The sequence below is a fragment of the Sinocyclocheilus anshuiensis genome, unplaced genomic scaffold (genome assembly GCF_001515605.1).
Source record: "Sinocyclocheilus anshuiensis isolate Anshui unplaced genomic scaffold, SAMN03320099.WGS_v1.1 scaffold101, whole genome shotgun sequence".
NCBI lineage: Eukaryota > Metazoa > Chordata > Actinopteri > Cypriniformes > Cyprinidae > Sinocyclocheilus > Sinocyclocheilus anshuiensis.
Window position 1 is genome coordinate 1,490,259 of NW_015540892.1, and position 18,087 is coordinate 1,508,345.

The following is an 18,087-nucleotide window of genomic DNA, read 5'->3' on the forward strand; positions in this document are numbered from 1 at the left end:
CAAATGCTTTGCAATTTTACACAGGATTACAAAACACTTTGGAAATCATGCCAAATAGTGCATAAAATTAATTTGAATACATTTTTTCGCACCACATGATATTTTGACACTTTGAATAACAGAAAAATTACAAAAAGCTAATGTTTTTTGAAAAGTTAAAGTGAGTTCATACATGGGAGAGGTCCTTCATATATATGGCATCTTTTTATGCATTTAAACCAATTTTTAACATCGGACAAAAAATGTAGGCATCACGTCATTGACACACACACGCGCACGCACACACGCACACAAACATATGCATACATTACCTTTCATAAGCTCATGGTCAGTAAGATTTTTGTTGTTTTCAAAAGAAGATTCTAATACTCAACAAGGCTGCTTTTATTTTATCAAAAATACAGTAAAACAGTAATATTGTGAAATATTACTGCAGTTTATAATAGCTATTTTATAATATTTAATACATTTTAGAATAATTTTTTCTGTGTTGGCAAAGATGAATTTTCAACAGTCATTACTCCAGTCAGTCTAGTGTCACATGATCCTTCAGAAATCATTCCAGTATGCTGATTTGGTGCTCAGGAAGAATTTTTATTGTTATCACAACTGAAAATAGATATGCTTGTTAAAGAAAGAGTTTTTTTTTTTTCAAGATTTTGAAGAGGATTATTTAATCTTTAAATGCCATTTTTGCATCAATTAAATGCGCTCTTGCTAGTAAAAGTATCAGTTTCTTCAGAAAAAAAAATCTAATTGATTTCAAGCTTTTAAATGGTAGTTTATGCTGTGTTAAGACAATGTTGTTTCTAACCAATGTTGTTTCTGAAACCTTTACTTTATTAGATGACAGCATATGAGATTACCATTTAGAATCTTTTCACAAGACAATATATAGACTATTTTTCTTCCTTGATTTTTTAACTAGTGCTGTCAATAGAAATCATTTCAATTACTCTCATGATTTCCGACCAGTCTTTAAAAAAAACAGAATAAAAAGGTCATATCAAAATTGGTGAACATGTATGTAAAGACATTAAAGACATTTCATTTTGTCTAAATTTCACAATCCTTGACAGCCCTAAAAATAGGTTTAGTCTTTTTCTCTCAAATTTTCCAAAAGAAAGGCAGTCCATCCATATATATATATATTTTTTTTTTTTTCAAGTTTAAATTGCTTTATTGGCATGACATTTAAATTATAGTATTGCCAAAGCACTTTAAGTATATGCAAATACAGAATATAATTACACCAAATAAATCATTGAGAGAGAGAGATAAAAAACAGCAGACAGTATCTATTATAGTGGTGTACTTGGGACAGACAAGAAGAAACTTCTTCTTATCCTCTAGTTGATTCAAATCACAGTGTCTGCATAATCACTGTATATTTCTGGATTCAGTCAGATATGAATAGTAAGTGTTTGTGTGCTTTTATCACTGCATGTAAAACTTGCACGATACATGTGTTTTTTCAAACAATAGGTGAGTAGTCCAATATTTTATGTTGCTGCATAAAAGCCTACATCACAAAATATCGTGTTGATAAATAAGTTTACAGTGCTTGCACCAATGCTATACAGAACCAATTGCTTATCTGGGCATTTTGAATACTGCAACCTGAGACACTGAGCAGAGACAGTGAGCATAATGACCCACCTAAAATATATTAAAACATTGACAATAAACACATCTACATGTTCACACACATTAAAACACAATCACACAACTGCACCCAGCAGTTTCCTTCCTGCAGCAGAAGATCCACACACCTGATTGCACACACTCATCTCACCACTGTTTTTCTCACTCAGTAAACAACACACACACACGCTCTCTCTCTACCTCCACCCCTAAGCAACCCCCTCCATCTCAATACACACCTGCAGAGCATACTAAATGACAATAACTTCCTCACTATACTGTGAAAGAATAAGAAGAGTGCAGGTGTTCACGTGTCTGCTCAACTGAGGAGAGAGAGTAGAGGTGGCCTAATTTTAGGAGTAAAAAGCAGCATGATATACATGTGTGTGTGTTGCGAGACAGGTATGCCGAGGATGATTGTGTACATTCACACATGGTGTGTTTCCATTCAAATGAGGAGGAAATGTGTCTGGTGTTGTGCATTTCTAATGACTAGAATGGAGCTAAATTCTAAAAAAAAAACTTTGTCCCTCAAAATTGATTCTAAAAATGCATTTTAATTATTAAAACCTGCCAACTTTAAACTTAAAACTTTAGTACTTATTAACTTGCAGTTAAAAAAATGAGGATGTGTACTCTTCTTCCTCATCTGATACTGCTTATCTATGTATAAATATAATAAGAACTCACACAGACAGACATCACGTCAGTGGCACTATGTGTGAAAATGGACATGTGGCGTGAGAGCGTGAGAACTGCCAATTGCGTGAGTCTCAAGCTGAAGGCATGGGAGTTAGTAGCAGCCCTGTAAATAGGAAAGGAAATTAAATATTCTATCAGAAGACATATGGAATAATGACACGAGGCTCATGTCTGAATCTATTACTTAATACATTAAACCTATTCGGTATGTTTTTAATTTCTGAATTAGAACAAATTTTGATATTTTAGGGAGTACTCGAAGTTGGCCAGTACTCACCGGTACGCACTTCTATATCTTAATGTTTAGCATCATATCAGTTGTTTAGCAAATGATTCCTTTAGTAAATACATCTGTTGTACCAGCAATATATCCAAGTATTTTTTTTCCACTGTCAAAATTTCAAATGTGATGATTTGCATATGCCAGCCAGTGCACAAGAGAGTACCGGCATTTTTCCCACTTCAAGCACTGAATTAAATTCACTTCATATACAAACGGCTCATATCTGTAAATCAGTTTGAACCAAGCGGCAACCTTCCAGTCTCTCTCGTGAAACCAACACGGAAGTGACTAAGGGTGCTTTCACACCTGGCCCGTTGTTTCGGAACCTGGTGCGTTTCCCCCCTTAGCTCGGTTCGTTTGGACATATGTGAACACGGCAATCGCGCCCGGATCCGCGTCAAAACAATCGATCCAAGATCACCTGAACGAGGTGGTCTCGGCTCGATTGAAAACGAACTCTGGAGCGGTTCCGTTGTAGTGAGAAAGCAACATTGAAACTTTGACCAATGAGACAACAGTTTACTCGCGTGACTTGTATTAACAAATTTGGTCCGTTTAGAAACTTTGCCGTGTGAAAGCAAACCGCACCAAGAATAAAAAGCAACATTGTAATAATTTTAATTCCTGTTTCGGAACAAAGCAATCGATCTACAGGTGTGAAAGCACCCAAAATTAATGACTATGGCATGACATGGAATATTCCCTAAATTTAAAGGAATATTCTGGGTTGAGTACAAGTTGAGATAAATTAACAGCATTTGAGGCATAATATTGATTACCTCAAAAATAATTTTGATGTATCCCCAAGTGAATGAAAACGGAAATTCTGTCATGATGTTCTACATGATTTTGTATAATGGTAATAATGTCACTGTAAAATAAAAATGTAGTATAAGAAAAATATAATTTATTTTTAGTACTACTGTAATTTTACAATGCTAATGTTTATGCTGTCTTCATTTCTTCATTTTTTAAACATTCTTCAAAATATTTTTTGTGTTCTGAGGAGGAAAGACAGTCATATTTTGGGATGACATGAGCATGAGTAAATAAGTACATTTTTGGGTAAACTACCCCTTTAAAAAATGCAAAAATCAAAGTGGTGGTGAGTCTTTCTCTACATTGTCAGACATTTTTTAAAGAATTTACAAGAAGCAGCTTACCATTTATAAAAGCATTTACTATAAAGCTGCATAAATGAGTTTCACAGGGTTTTAGGATTTGTTGCATTGAGGTGACGTCACGGACACTACGTCCATGTTTTCATACAGTCTATGGTTTGAACGTGACACATGAACTAAAGGGCACATGATGAACACGTTCTGCTGAGTATATTGTCTGCTTGTGGCAAGACAAGGAAGAATATCAAACATTATTATGACTTTTGTAAAAGTCCCCTAAAATAGCTTTTTACCACTGTACATTAAACACTAATGTACAATTAATGGGAGCATGAAATTAATCTCAGGTACACATACTAACAGACATACCGGGACACCTCTACGTATGTGCACAAAAGCATTTTTTATTTTTTTTTCTAGTTTAAAAGTGTTAAAGAGTTTGGGACACATGCTGGTAGTTCTTATGCTGAAAAGCTAATTTAGTTTGCTTTATTTCAAATTCTGAACTATGATTGGAGCTTTAATGACAGCAAAAATGTTTATGTCCAAACTGAAATAAAACAACATTGTCCAGGAATTTATATATTTCTATTGTAGACTTATGGCTTACTGGGACTCAGATGCTCCATGTTTTACTGAGGTATTAAAGCTGCAGTCGATTAATTAAAGAAACTGTGCGTCGACTAAACTTTTGTTGTCAAATCATGTGATAAGACTGCAGTTTTGGACATCCCCATCTTTGATATTTACTGTCGCTATGGTTACAGGTCACAGTCACATAGAATTAATACAATCTGCTACTTTTATGATGTCATGGACTTGAACAGCAGTATTGTAGCAACTTCGGATCGTGTGTTTGACTAGGACAAACAAGATATCCCTTTATTCATTAAGGTAAAACTATAAAAATACATTAACACAGCAAAAATTATCGACTTGTTCAATTCCATAAAAGGATTTTTCTGAAAAGAATCACGTTCTTTTTTGTTTCTTTCTATCTTTATGTCACTGCTATCAATGAGAGTGGCAATAAAAGGTAAAAATAAAAACAATCTGAATGTGTAGCATCTGAATACATTAAAAACTGTATTAACTAGTGTTAAAGTGAAGCATGAATCTTCTATGTGAAAAATCTTACTGTATTTGTGAATATGTTCTTCATTTCATTCTTTACATGGCTCTTTCCATCTACGTGTCATGTTTTGAGCCGTCACAATGGAAAATGTGGTGGAAAATGTCATGACAGCAATAAAAGGTAACTCAAATCTCAATGTTTTATATGAATACTTCAAAAAACAGCAACATTTCCAGCATGAAATTTTAATTCTGGAAAATCACTATTTCTGAGCATATTCTTCTCCACTTCTCTCTTTGCACGACTCTTTCCAACTACATGCCATGGTTTGAGCCATGACAACGATAAGAAAGATGTGACTGCAATAAAAGGCAAGTCGAATCTTAATGTTTTGCATATGAAAAAAAAAACCTTAACTATCAATCTTGTTTTTTTTTTTAAATTCTGGAACAATCACTCTTTCTGAACACGATCTTCTGTTTCTTTCTTTGCATGAGATTTTCCAACTAAATGACTTGGTTTGAGCCGTCACAATGGCAAAAAAAGGTAAGAAATGTCATGTGACATCAAAAACCTTTATTAACTTGTGTTAAAGTGCAACATAAATCTTTTATTCTGAAAATCAAATGAATTTCTGAATGTTCTTCTGTTTCTTTATTTGCATGACTCTTTCCAACTACATGCCATGGTTTGATCTGCCATAATGACCTGGTAAAGTAAATCATCTGACAGCAATATAAGGCAAGTCCAGTCTGAATGTTTTGTATATGAATACATCAGAAAACTGTATTGTTTTAAAGTGCAATTCACTGCATTTCTGACCAATTTCTTCTATTTCTTTGCATGACTCTTTATGCCATGGTTTGAGCCATCACAATGTCAAACATGGTAATACATCATTGGAAGATCAAATCATGACGTATTCATTAAAAAAGAAAGGTATTTACAAAATAGATAAGGTGAATTTTCATTTCATGAAGTAGTTTTTCATTGTTATTTCTAAAAAAAAAAAAAAGGGTCATGTGGTGTGGTGTAACCAACATGCAATATGCTACTAAAAAAAAACATGAAATTACGTCAGAGAGAATTCCCGCAGACCATCATAACTGTGTGACTAGATCAATGAGTCATTTAAATATTAGATCATTTCCCCCCTTTATGACAAGGCAAGGTTAGTTCAGGCTTTTCTTTATTAGCACCAATAACAAACAGGAAGATTTTCTCCTCCGGTATGATGATCCCAGTGCTTCACTAAAATAGTGATGTTCTCTATTATTAGCATACTATGACATGAGAAAGTACTGGCCTAAAACAAGAAAAAAAAGTAAGTGGGAATCCTCTAAAGACAGCAGCTTTGAGGCTTTAAGGTCAAAGTTTTCCACAGAAACGGTTTCTCAGGACAGCAGGATGCAACTCTTAACAGCTGGATTTTGGGGTTGCACTAAAACCAGTGTGAAACATCTGTGATTTATGCGAAACCAAATACATACTCTGTCAAGCTCAAAGTTAAAAATTAGAAAAGGTGTTTCAGTTAGACGAAGCGTCATGCATTATCATAACACTCCTGGTAACAAACATTAGTCTGTTTAGGGTTGGTTGGGGAGACTGAGTCATTCTACTGCTGTTTACAGGCAAAACAATGATCAAGCCTTTCATTCATATGCCCGTCTGTGATTTCATTGGCTACTACACATTCAAACTTGAAAGAACAGCATGTCTTGTTTTCTCAACTAACATCATCTGGTAGGCTTTTCCAAACAGGTGAATTATTCACAATTATGCCACACCAGAAAAATGTAACACTTGTCACACAAGATGGTTTGATTAGCACAACTGGTCGATTTTTCTAGAATTTTCTACAAATATCAGTGCCAAGTGTTAAGGTAGTGTGTCATGCATAATGTTAAAGGGTGTGTTTAGGGTAAGAGAGGCAAGCCACCAATCACACACGTCCAACCAGGAGTCTAGACAAGAACAAACCTTTCTTGCAACAGAAGAGAACACAGGTGGGAAAATTAACGTTCACCTCAGGCTGTTTTCACAATACTTGTAACTGTGATGTTATTTATGACAAAGTGCACCATATGTGCAAAATATATTTGAATATATTCAAAATTGCATTGGAAAGGGCTGCACAATCATTCTTCAAATGTTCTTTATCTGTGCTTCATGGAAGAAAGTAAGTCATTAGGGCTGTCAAAATGACTGAAAAACTACATTTGAATTTTTTACTTAAATATAAAAATTCGAATTATATTCGAATTTAAAATGCATAATTTCAGTTAGGGGGAAAAGCCAGTTTGGCTTCTCTTCTGAGGCCACAAGAGGGCGCATCGAGCAAAATATAATGCACGTTTCTTCAAAGCGTAATAAAATAACACGACTACCTTTGAAAAAAAGTGCATAATGTTTAAAATAATGTTTATAAACCATATATAATTAATACAGTTACTTAAACAATTAGAAAAAAAAAACAGCACCATGCATGTATGTATAGTTTAATACAAAGGACCGAAAACCAATCACAAAGAGTAGGCATTCGAATGCAACGTTTTTGCATTCGAATGTGGATTTTTTTTGTTTTGTTTTTTAATTCGACGAATATTCGAAATTCGAATTTTTTTTGACAGCCCTATAAGTCATACATTGGAACAACATAGTTGTGAATAGCGATAGAATTTTCACTGTCTTTAATTTCCAATAACTACAGAACTCACAAAGTTTTCTCATTCAGAGAAAATACAATCTTCATACACTGATAAGAAAAAAAGACTGAGGGAAAGAGCAAAAAATAGGGAGAGCGAGACAGATGAAGGCTGCCAGAGAAAGGGTAACCTTGTCACAGTGGATGAGCAGAGGGGAGGTAACCTTGACAACTGCAAATTGGGTGCAGGGATGAAGGCAGGAGCTGTATGCATGAGCGGATTGAATGACCTCAAACACGAGCAGAGATGAGATTATGAGGCCAGCAGGTGAAAAACACCAATACGCCAGCATATCCGTGTGTATGTGTGTGTGTGTGTGTGTGCGTATGTGTGTGAGAGAGAATGAGCAATAGAGAAACGAGCACACACACCTCACTTATTTAGCCCAAACAAAAAAAAAATCTGATTAACGATAAAAACATTCACAGTCAATAAGAATCTACTTGCCTTTTTAAAAAAACTTGTGCATTTAAAGCTGCAGATGATATAACTAAAGCATCCGTTGGTGTGTGGATGCTAATACAGTTATCATTAGTTATTCTTTGAGAACAAACAATAATCTGGGATTACGTATATCTTTCTCAATGACACAATGGTGATAATCTTGGGGTTCATATCGTGTGAGACTCGAACCCATAACTTTAGTTACTAACCCAGACCTTCAACCACAACACCACACCATCTCTACCATGCTACAGCTTCATGAACATCTCTAAACAATATAAAAAATATGAACTGTATACAATGAAGTCCTGGGTGGCATTTTCTTAAAATGGACAGGCTCTGCTCTAAGAGTCATTTAAAAAGGTTCATGTTCTCGTTTAGAGAAGGTCTGCAAATACCAAATGAACCAAAAGCCAACCAAGAGCCATCAAAACAGCTATTTAACAATGATATTAAATGTATACAAGAAACAGTAACACAGCCTGCAGAGTCTCACTGCAGAGTTTCTCGCCCTCCTTCCTCCCATTTCCTGTCTTCGACTCCATGCAGGGACTCATGTGTCAGTAATTAAGCATAGCATGAAACGTGCTTCGTAAGGAAAGTAAGGGAGGGAAGAAAAGGATGTTCTAGAGAGGTTAAGGTCAAAGGGGCAGAGAGCTGAGGGCCATTTAGCCTTACAGGGAAGGGGCGGAGCAGTGTGTGTGTGTGTGTGTCTGTTTGTGTGTGGACATCTTGTAAATAGCGGTCAGCAGGAAAGTAAAATGGAGTGGAGGATAGGGGTGTGCGATATTGACAAAAAATTATATCTCTATATTTTCTGGGATTTTATCAATAACGATAATTAGACGATATTTTGCTGAGTGTGTTATTGTGCTGGTACCTTAAGGACTGCCGAAGACAGCTGACTCCTAATGTTTTTAATATTCTTCATATTCTGTGTGGTGGTCAGTTCATACTGATAGAAATTAATCTTTTCCAGTAAGTTTAAACTGATTTTTGCATTTTATGGGCATTTTTACCTTTATAAAGCCATTTTTTCTAAAAGTGTCCATTATCTTTTGAGGCAAATTCTTACATTTAATCAGGGAATTAGAATAAGAAGACATTTGGGCTGTTACCAAGTGTCAAATCGCACATCGTTAAAACTTATTATCGCAAACGATATATATCGCACACCCCTAATGGAGGATGCTCCTAATTGCTCTTTCTGTCTCAGAAAGCGATGATTTTGCACTCCACAAACATCTCTGTCTTTGTGTAGGTGTCTTGATTGATTTTTTTTATGTTTTTGAAAGAAGTATTTGAAAGGCTGCATCTATTTGATCAAAAATTCTGTAAAAATTGCGAAAGAATATTACAATTTAAAAGAACAGTTCTTTTTGAATATATTTTAAAATGTAATTTATTCTTGTGGTGGCAAAGCTGAATTTTCAGCAGCCATTACTTTAGTCTTCAGTGTCATGATCCTTCAGAAATCATTCTAACATGCTGATTTGGTGCTCAAGACAACATTTTGTATTATCAATTTTTGAAAACAGGTTGGCTGATTTTAAAATATTTTTGTTGAATCCAAAAAAAAAAAAAAAAAGAGAACTTACTTAGCACTTAAATGCATTAAACTGATGACAAGTGGCAGTGAATATATTTATCATGTTTGAAACATTTCTATTTTAAATAAACGCTGTTCTTTTGAACTTTCTTAAATAATCCAAAAAAATACTAAGAAATGTTTATTGAGCACCAAATTAAGCATCAAATTAAAATGATTGCAGAAGGATCATATGACAATGAAGACTGAAAACAGGAATAAATCATGTTTTAAATTATATTAAAATAGAAAGCAGTTCTTTTCATTTGTAATATTTCAAATTATTACTGTTTTTACTGTATTTTAGATTTTAAAAATATAATGCGTAAAATATTTAAAATTCTTAATGATTCCAAACATCTGACTGGTAGTTTACATGAGCCTCACAAATTAAATCAGTAGTCTCTCCATTTCAATTTAATTTACCCATGAAATGTGCTTGCTTAAACCACCATGTAGTTGACAGGAAGATTAAACAGGACGTCGAGGAAAAGACGCAACTGCCATTAGCACGGCTCATTTGCTACCATCTGCAGATCAACTGCCTTTAGCTTGTTCATCGCAGGTGGTTAAGGCATAAGTGTGACACAGAAGAATCTCCACCACAATAACAACAATATCCAACCATGCTAATATAAAAACAAAACCACTGTGTGGAACAAAGCAAGGGCATCATGAGTGAGCTTGACACCTCTTGGATGTCAACACATGGTTCTGCAAATAACAGCCTAACAGCTCTGTGGCAAACCACAGAGCCATTAAACCTAAAGGTCAAAAAGAAGTCAGAACTGTATGATCGGCACTGAAAATTCTGGGACACATTAGTCTCACTTCAGCCAGGAGAGCGGAGGCTGACTCCTCCGAACATACACACATTTAGTATGCTCCAAGACACAGCTGATCGATCGTTTCACCTCTCTCCCTTGTGTGATTAACGGCTGGGAAACTAATTAGGTTTCACAACGCAAGCCTTTAAATTAGTGCTTCCTGCTTACACACCCTTGATGATAAAGGTCATTTTTTTTGGCTTTTATGAAGGCTTTGAATTTCTCACATGCAAACAGGGAACAAGTCAGAAATATCAGAGGAATGGAACTATCCTGAATAGGATAGTTAATGGAAAAAATAAAAAAATAAATAAAAATGGAAAAGATAAAAAAGCAGTTTGGAATTTTCTTATTTCTACGGAAAAAAAAGAAGAAAAAAATCTAAGAAGAAAATTTCTAAGAAAAATTCTAAGGAACCAATTATACAGGAACAAACAAAACAGGAAATGATATCATCATGCAAACCCCTGCAGATGCTCATGACTGTGAGTCAAGGTCAATAAATCTCTTAAAATATTAACCTTTTCATGTCAAGGTAAGGTTAGTTGATAGAAACCTTGGAAAATACACTACCATTTAAAAGTTTGTGGTCAGTAAGATTTTCTTTAAAGTTTTTAAAAGTAAAAGTGCTCACAAAAGCTGCATTTATTTGATCAAAAATACCGTAAAAACACAATAGAGTAAAATATTTCAAATAAATGTTTTCTATAGATCAGCTTAATATTTGGTGCCAAAATATTTTTTATTTTAAACAATATCGATGGGTTCAATGTTGTCCTGCTTAACTTTTTTTTTGGAACACAGTTTATTTAAACTAGAAATCTTTTGTAACATTATAAATGTCGCACTCTTCTCTAATCTTTTTGTTATCTATCTATTTGTTTTCTTTTTATTTATTATATAATAAAAAAAAAAACTTGATACGTGTACTGCGTTAAGCTAACTGAGACTTGTTAGCTTATCTCATACTTTTGTATAGCAGTGCATATTTTGGAATATAATATTTAAGATGTGTACACTCACATTTACTTAAGCTGTAAAAAAATATTACTTTTCACTTAAAATTTGAGTATCCAGAGTATCTGTCATGAACAAGAGTATTTCTAAGCATGTGCTTTAATCTTATTTGTCATTGTTTCAGGATATTACAAACTTTTACACATCCATCAGCCTTACATTACTGGATAACTTTGGATAACCCATTATTAAAAGAAATCAAAATATACAAGCCTCTTACCAAGTGTATCTTTGAGATTTTTCACCAGAGAGCCTTTCTTTAGACTGTTCTTGCGTTCGACGTAATTGGAAGGGACATAGCCCGTTCTGTTGGATACATTTCTTACTCGCCACCACGTTTTTGAATCATCCAGGAGCCACAAGCGCTCATTTTTCCTAATGTCAAGTTCCTGGTCTTGCTGTGCTGTATAGTCCCACTTGGCAATAACAATCGCCTCCTCTGACATCTTTCATGGAGTCCCTCTGCAATAAAAATAAAAGAAGAATTTAGAATCCTCGTCTATCCCAAAACACAAAGTACAAAAAAAGTGCGTACATGCCATAAAAACAGCAGATTGTCAGGAGTCAAGCTGAATAACTTTTTAATAGTCTAAAGGAGATCCTGGACTCCTGAAAACCCATGTAGATAGCCTGCTGCTCTTCTATGGACAGGCATCTCTAGACGCTAAGCAGCAACCTCAGGAGAAACAGGACAGATCAAGAGCCCAGCTAGCCCTGAGGTAAAGCTGGTTCCTGAACGAACAGCTCTAAATGTGGGAGTCTCTCTCTCTCTCTCTCTCTCTCTCTCACACACACACACAAAACACAAGGGCTACATTTACACACACCACACTAACAGCAGCCTTGACCCTCAAACAGCTTTTAAAGCCTCCCCTTTTCACCTCCCCATCTTAAACACAGTAAAGTATTCAGCAGATACACTGAAGGAGAAATATTGCAAGAAAAGAAGAAAGTGAATAATTGTGTCAGAATAATAATGAATGAATTAAACAAATCCAAGTGAACTTACTGAGCAAACCACATAATAATCAGGCTGAACAAAGAAAAAAGATAATATCCCACAACATGGCTACAAGTAAAAGAAAGAAAACAAGAGACAAGGAAATACAGCTTTAAAGCATTAGTTCACCCAAAAATCAAAATCCTGTCATCATTTACTCACTCTCATGTCATTCCAAAGACTTTTGTTCATCTTTGGAAAACAAATAAAGATATTTTTAATTAGCATTTTTGTCAATCCATAGAAGGTCTACATGATCCAACATATTCAAGCTTCAAAAAGCACATAAAAAGACATCATAAAAGTTATCCATGTGAATGAAGCTCAAACATGCATGCTTAATAATGCAATAGAAAAACCTCACTGGCTCTTGAGCATCAAGCATGCATATATAATGTAAGTGATTAACAAGTTTGAGAGTAAGTAAATGACAATTTTCCTTTTTGGGTCAATTATCCATTTAAAGCTGCAGTCCGTAAATTTTGCCTCTTTGTCGCCATCTCTGTTTGAAAACCTGGAATAGCAGTTACTTGGGCATTATCTTCCTTGTGTGGGTTGTACTCTGGCATGGCTCCAGCGTGGATGAATCTAATGTTTTGAGGAGTATGTGTGGCAGTCAGTCACCGCACCGGTGTGAATCCTATACTTAGTAATCACAGATTCTAACCTACGTCTTGGAATATATGACCCAAATAAGAATTTTCACCGGCTATTGTGATCTGAACAAGTAATTATCAAGTCTGCCACATTTGTTCTGCCCAACTGAGGAAAAAAGCATTACAATAAATCGTGCTACCAATAGTGATTTAATCTAATGATCGATTAGCTCATATCATTGTGTAATCCCAGGCTATCTGTAATCAGAAGCACATTTAAAACTGGAATATAATTTAATTTCATTCACATGTGTTTCATATAATCCTTTCTGGATTACAATCCGCCATCAAAATGATTTTTTGACATTTAATTATACTAGCTGCTGTGAGAAAAGGCTAACGATCTGCCACCTGCAGGATCCTCACATGCGATAGCCTAGTAGCCGGGACAACTTCTTTATGTTTACAGAAGTGACGTAATGACGCAGCAGCATGCTCGAATTTCCCGCGAAAACCTACCCGTACCACTCAAATTAGAAAACATTATTATAAGCTAACCGCTGTGAATCGGGCTAAAGTAAGGCGATAGTTTCGAACACTGGCTGGTTATGTACTTGCTCAAATATTGATTTTGGATAATTTTTAACCAAAAAAAGTTACAGACTGCAGCTTTAAAGAAAAAAATCTATTATATCAAAATTATATTGGGATTTTTGTGGCCTAGTCTGTATTTGTGGCTGTTAGCCTTAAGGACTTAAACATTTTTTATTACACAATAGATTTCATAAAGTGTTACATATCATAGTGTTACTTAAAAATCACTAAAAAGTTACTTAAATTTATCTTTGATGTAAGGATTCTTGTATTGCAAAAAATGAATGTTCACATGACAGTTTACATTAAACTATCTTCTGCTGTTAAAAATTTATAATTACCACAAGAGCATAAAAAAACACTTTTTCTGATCCTAGACTGATTCTTTGCAAAGAATGACAAAAAAATATTTCATTTGTATTTTTCTATACGCTGCTGTATGCTAAAGAATTTCTCAAACATTCGTATTGTTAAATCACCAGAGACTGCATTTTATACCATATATTCACTTAGGCGTGCATTTATTGTATTCATGTTTCAGCTCAAAGTGTTTCTAACCATCATTTGTTGAAGCTGCATGAATGGAAACACTGCATAATTCCAGTTTCTATAGGATAATAAATTATGTTTTACAAAAAAAAAATAATGTTTTGCAACGATCAGAATGCTGTCTTGAATAAGCATGCACTTCTCTCTGATGATTATTAAGTAGCAAATCATGCTACAAGAAGCAAATAATGTTAAGTCATGGTCCATGACTTCACTATAAGCCTATTGGCCCAAACTTCCTCTTTCAATGAAACACATAAACAAAAGACAGAAATCTGTGCTTGTTTAGCTACTTCATGTGGTCTTTAAAACAAGCGCTCATGAAACCTCCCTGTGTGTGAGAGTGTGAGTAAGAGTGTGAGGGAGTGTGTCAGTGAAAGAGGCTTTATTGGACTATGATGGTGCTGTGTGCTGTTTCCTGCTCCAGGGACACTCAGTATGTTGCCGTCCAATCACTCTGACAGCTGCCACACACAAACGAGTGCCAGTCAGCAGGGGACAGCGAACACTTCATGATACTGTACACAAACACTGGCCACTTCATCGTTAAACAGCCCCCTGCACGCTTTATCAGTGACAGCAGGCTACATTATTCGTACTTCAAGCACAAACAGACGAAAAGCAAGTGTGTTTAAACGGTAGGCTGCCCGTATCGCCACAAATCACAGGTCTTTTTAACGAAATGACAGCTTAAAAAAGCAGCAAGCTTCAGGTATGGCTATAAACCGCTGCAAACACAGCAGTCATCATTCAAAACTGCTGCCAGATCTCCACGTTCCACTCTCTCTTGTCCCCAGTGGAGTAGGGAAACTTGTCAACTCACAGATAAAGCCGTCACATGTGTCAACACCGGCTGATACAATTACAGTGACTGCCTGACGGCCAGCATTTTAAACAGCCAGGGATAAAATCTCCTCTTTAATAAACATGCAGGTCTCCTCCTAGGTCTTTCCATTCCCTGTGTGGTGTTGAAAGAGAAACACGCTGTGAGTGGAGAGAGCTCTGCTCTCGGACACTCACCTGTCAAACTAGAGTCAGTCATTAAAAAAAAACACTACTCCTAACACATGGGGTCTGGGTAAACATAGGAAATTTAGTGCTTACAATGCAACATTATATCCCTGTTAGTCGACCGATATATCGCTGTGACGAGTGGGGGCGGGGCCGAGAGCCATGGGAACGGAGCGAGGCCGGTGGAGTAATTGATAATGAACGACACCTGCACCACTCACCGGTCTCGAGTCCCACGGAGGAGCTCTGAAAGGATAAAAGGAGGAGTGACGACAGTGAAAGGAGAGAGGACCAGGCCTGGACTTTATTTTGTGTTTTGTGTGCGGCAGTCCCCTCCCGCCCCCCCCCCCCCCGGGGGGGGGGGGGGGTAGAGCGCAGTCTCGGCAGTCGTCCGCAAGGGGCTGCCGTTTTACTTTCATTTTGTGTTTGTTTATTTTATTAAAATCTTAAATGTTCGCCGGTTCCCGCCTCCTTCTTCCCGACCTACGAACGTTGTTACAATCGCCAAGGCCGATATATCGGCCGATAAGTTTTTCTGTTTGGCCGATGTGTTTGAGATGGGACATTTTATTTTGACGACGAGCGAAAAATATGATTCCCAATGCACACAAACTTCCCAGAATACAGAGTGCCCTGTTGGTTACAGTGTTTACTTCCTTTTTAATTAGATTTTTATTAAATATTTATTTATTTGTGAAAAATGCTTTGTCTTCTAAAGTATAAGTATGTTTATTTTACACAGTTATTTTTAATCCATTTTCAAATGATTTCAAATTTATTAAATATAAATTAAAATAAATAAAATTATATCGGCTTTATATCGGCCTCCCTGCTTTCCAAGATATCGGCAGTCAAAAAACCCATATCGGTCGACCACTAATCCCGGTTACTTAACCATGGTGCTAAGCTCATACAGCCAGTTATGCAACATGATTATGGATCCCAAAATCCCAGTTTTTAAAAGCATTCATATTGAGGTAGAGTGGTTAAAAATCGATCTCCATAACCACTAAATATAGAGCTAATGACTTACTAGGAAGGGCAGGGATAAGCACATGATTTCAGATGATATTACTACACAAGTACCATGACCATGACCATCAGTGAACACACATGCTTCAGACACAGTGAATCATGACTGAAACTATTGAATAATCCCTGTCAATATTAGGAAATGCATTTGTGGGTAGATGTATGCGTCATCTTTTCTTTAAGTACTTAAAGAAATAATAAATTATTTTTTATAAAATCAATTAGAGATTTATTTTTCTTTTTATTATTAGAATTTAATGAAATGGAATCCAGAAAATTTATGGAAAACAGAATTTGGTGAAAAAAACACTGAATTTGAGAGGGGAAAAAATTTTTTACGGTCTTAAAAATCTTTTAAAAGATCTTTTAATAAATTGCTGTTATGTTGTGTAAGTTTCATGATTTCAATGAATTATACATGCTTTTTGATTAATAACATTTAATTTAACCATTGAAACGGAGTATAGAAAAATGAGAAATGTAGTGCATATATTTAGCAAAATGCTAGAATTATTTTTTTTCTAGCTAACTAACAAACTATGGAAATTATCTGTGTCCCATTTCAGGGGCAGCATCCTTGACTTTAAAGGTTGAAGGCAACAAAGTTTGAATCAGTGAATCATTGTTAACCTAATGTTTGTTAAACAATGTTTGTACCAAAACTATTGCGGCTAAAATTATTAAACAGCAAATTATTGCCGTTCCAGTCAAATATTTTTGGTTGCTGACATATCTGTGCACCACTGTTGCATCACGCTAGTATCTTCCTAATTTATCCACTAGCAGATCAAGAGATGCTATGGGAGCTTTGGTTTCACTCTCGTTTACAGCAGATGTCCCTTAAAGTGGCAGCTGGAAGATGAAATCAACTGAGCTGAACAACTCAAGAGCACTTGAATTTCCTCTAACAAAAGGGTGTGCCAGTCCCAGAGCTTCAGAAATCAAAGAAGCTCTTCAACAAAGGACCTTGGGCATTTCATTCTCCTCTAAACACCTGTTCTCATATCAATGCCTTTATAGTGCACAACTGCTGAACACACAATAAATCACTTTACCTTGAACTGTGAAATATATAATGTGAAAAATGAAAAGGTGGCAGAATAAGATGAGATTAAAGGGGTCATATGATGTTGCTAAAAAGAACATTATTTTGTGTATTTGGTGTAATGAAATGTGTTTATGCGGTTTAAGGTTAAAAAAACATTATTTTCCACATACTGTACATTATTGTTTCTCCGCTATGCCCCTCCTTTCTGAAATGCGTAGATTTTTACAAAGCTCAACGGTCTGAAAAGTGAGGTGTGCTCTGATTGGCCAGCTGTCCAGTGCGTTGTGATTGGCCGAATACCTCAAGCATGTGACAGAAATGTTACGCCCCTTACCATATTGTGATGCCGTGTCCCGGCCGGAGCGACAAGACAAAAACATTAAAACCCATTATAAACGAGGCATTTGTTGCATCCAGTGGGGACATATAATGATTTATACTGTATTTTTACGCGTTGCATCGTGCCGTATAAACATAAAACCATGTCTGCATTTGGGATCGGAGAAATGACAAACAACAAGCGCTACTGTCCACTGCTCAAAACTCGCATTTGAATCATCAGTGGCAAATCTTTTTAAATATGAAAAACGTACTTGCAGTCTGTGAGTCAGAACAGCCGGCATTGTAGTCTGCTCTCCCAGGATCAGGAAACAGTCCTCCCATAAAATGTGCTGCACACATCTGAATATTTGGGTTGAAGTGTTCTGGAACAGTGTGCGGCAACCACATGTGACGACCCCGGGCTGGACTCCGCTTCGTCCACGGTGAAAGCCGAAAGCCGATTCCACAGCGCAAAGTTGATGTATTTCCTCAGCGACCAGCACGGATCAGCTCCAGGCATGAGGCATGAC

General features: G+C 36.0%; 1 protein-coding gene across 4 annotated transcripts in view; it reads right to left on the reverse strand.

Moving 5' to 3' along the window:
• nck2b (NCK adaptor protein 2b) overlaps positions 1-18,087 on the reverse strand; it is a 51,927-nt gene that overhangs the window by 6,065 nt on the left and 27,775 nt on the right. The window contains exons 1-2 of one of the 4 annotated variants that reach the window (XM_016486630.1): positions 16,771-16,781; positions 11,627-11,868 (exon numbers count right to left, since the gene is read on the reverse strand). In XM_016486630.1, the coding sequence (XP_016342116.1) occupies positions 11,627-11,852 (226 nt within the window). In that variant the 5' untranslated portion in view covers positions 11,853-11,868; positions 16,771-16,781. Of the gene's footprint in view, positions 1-11,626; positions 11,869-11,941; positions 12,109-16,770; positions 16,782-18,087 lie in introns of those variants that run through there. The other 3 variants (XM_016486631.1, XM_016486632.1, XM_016486629.1) reach the window with 3 other exon arrangements.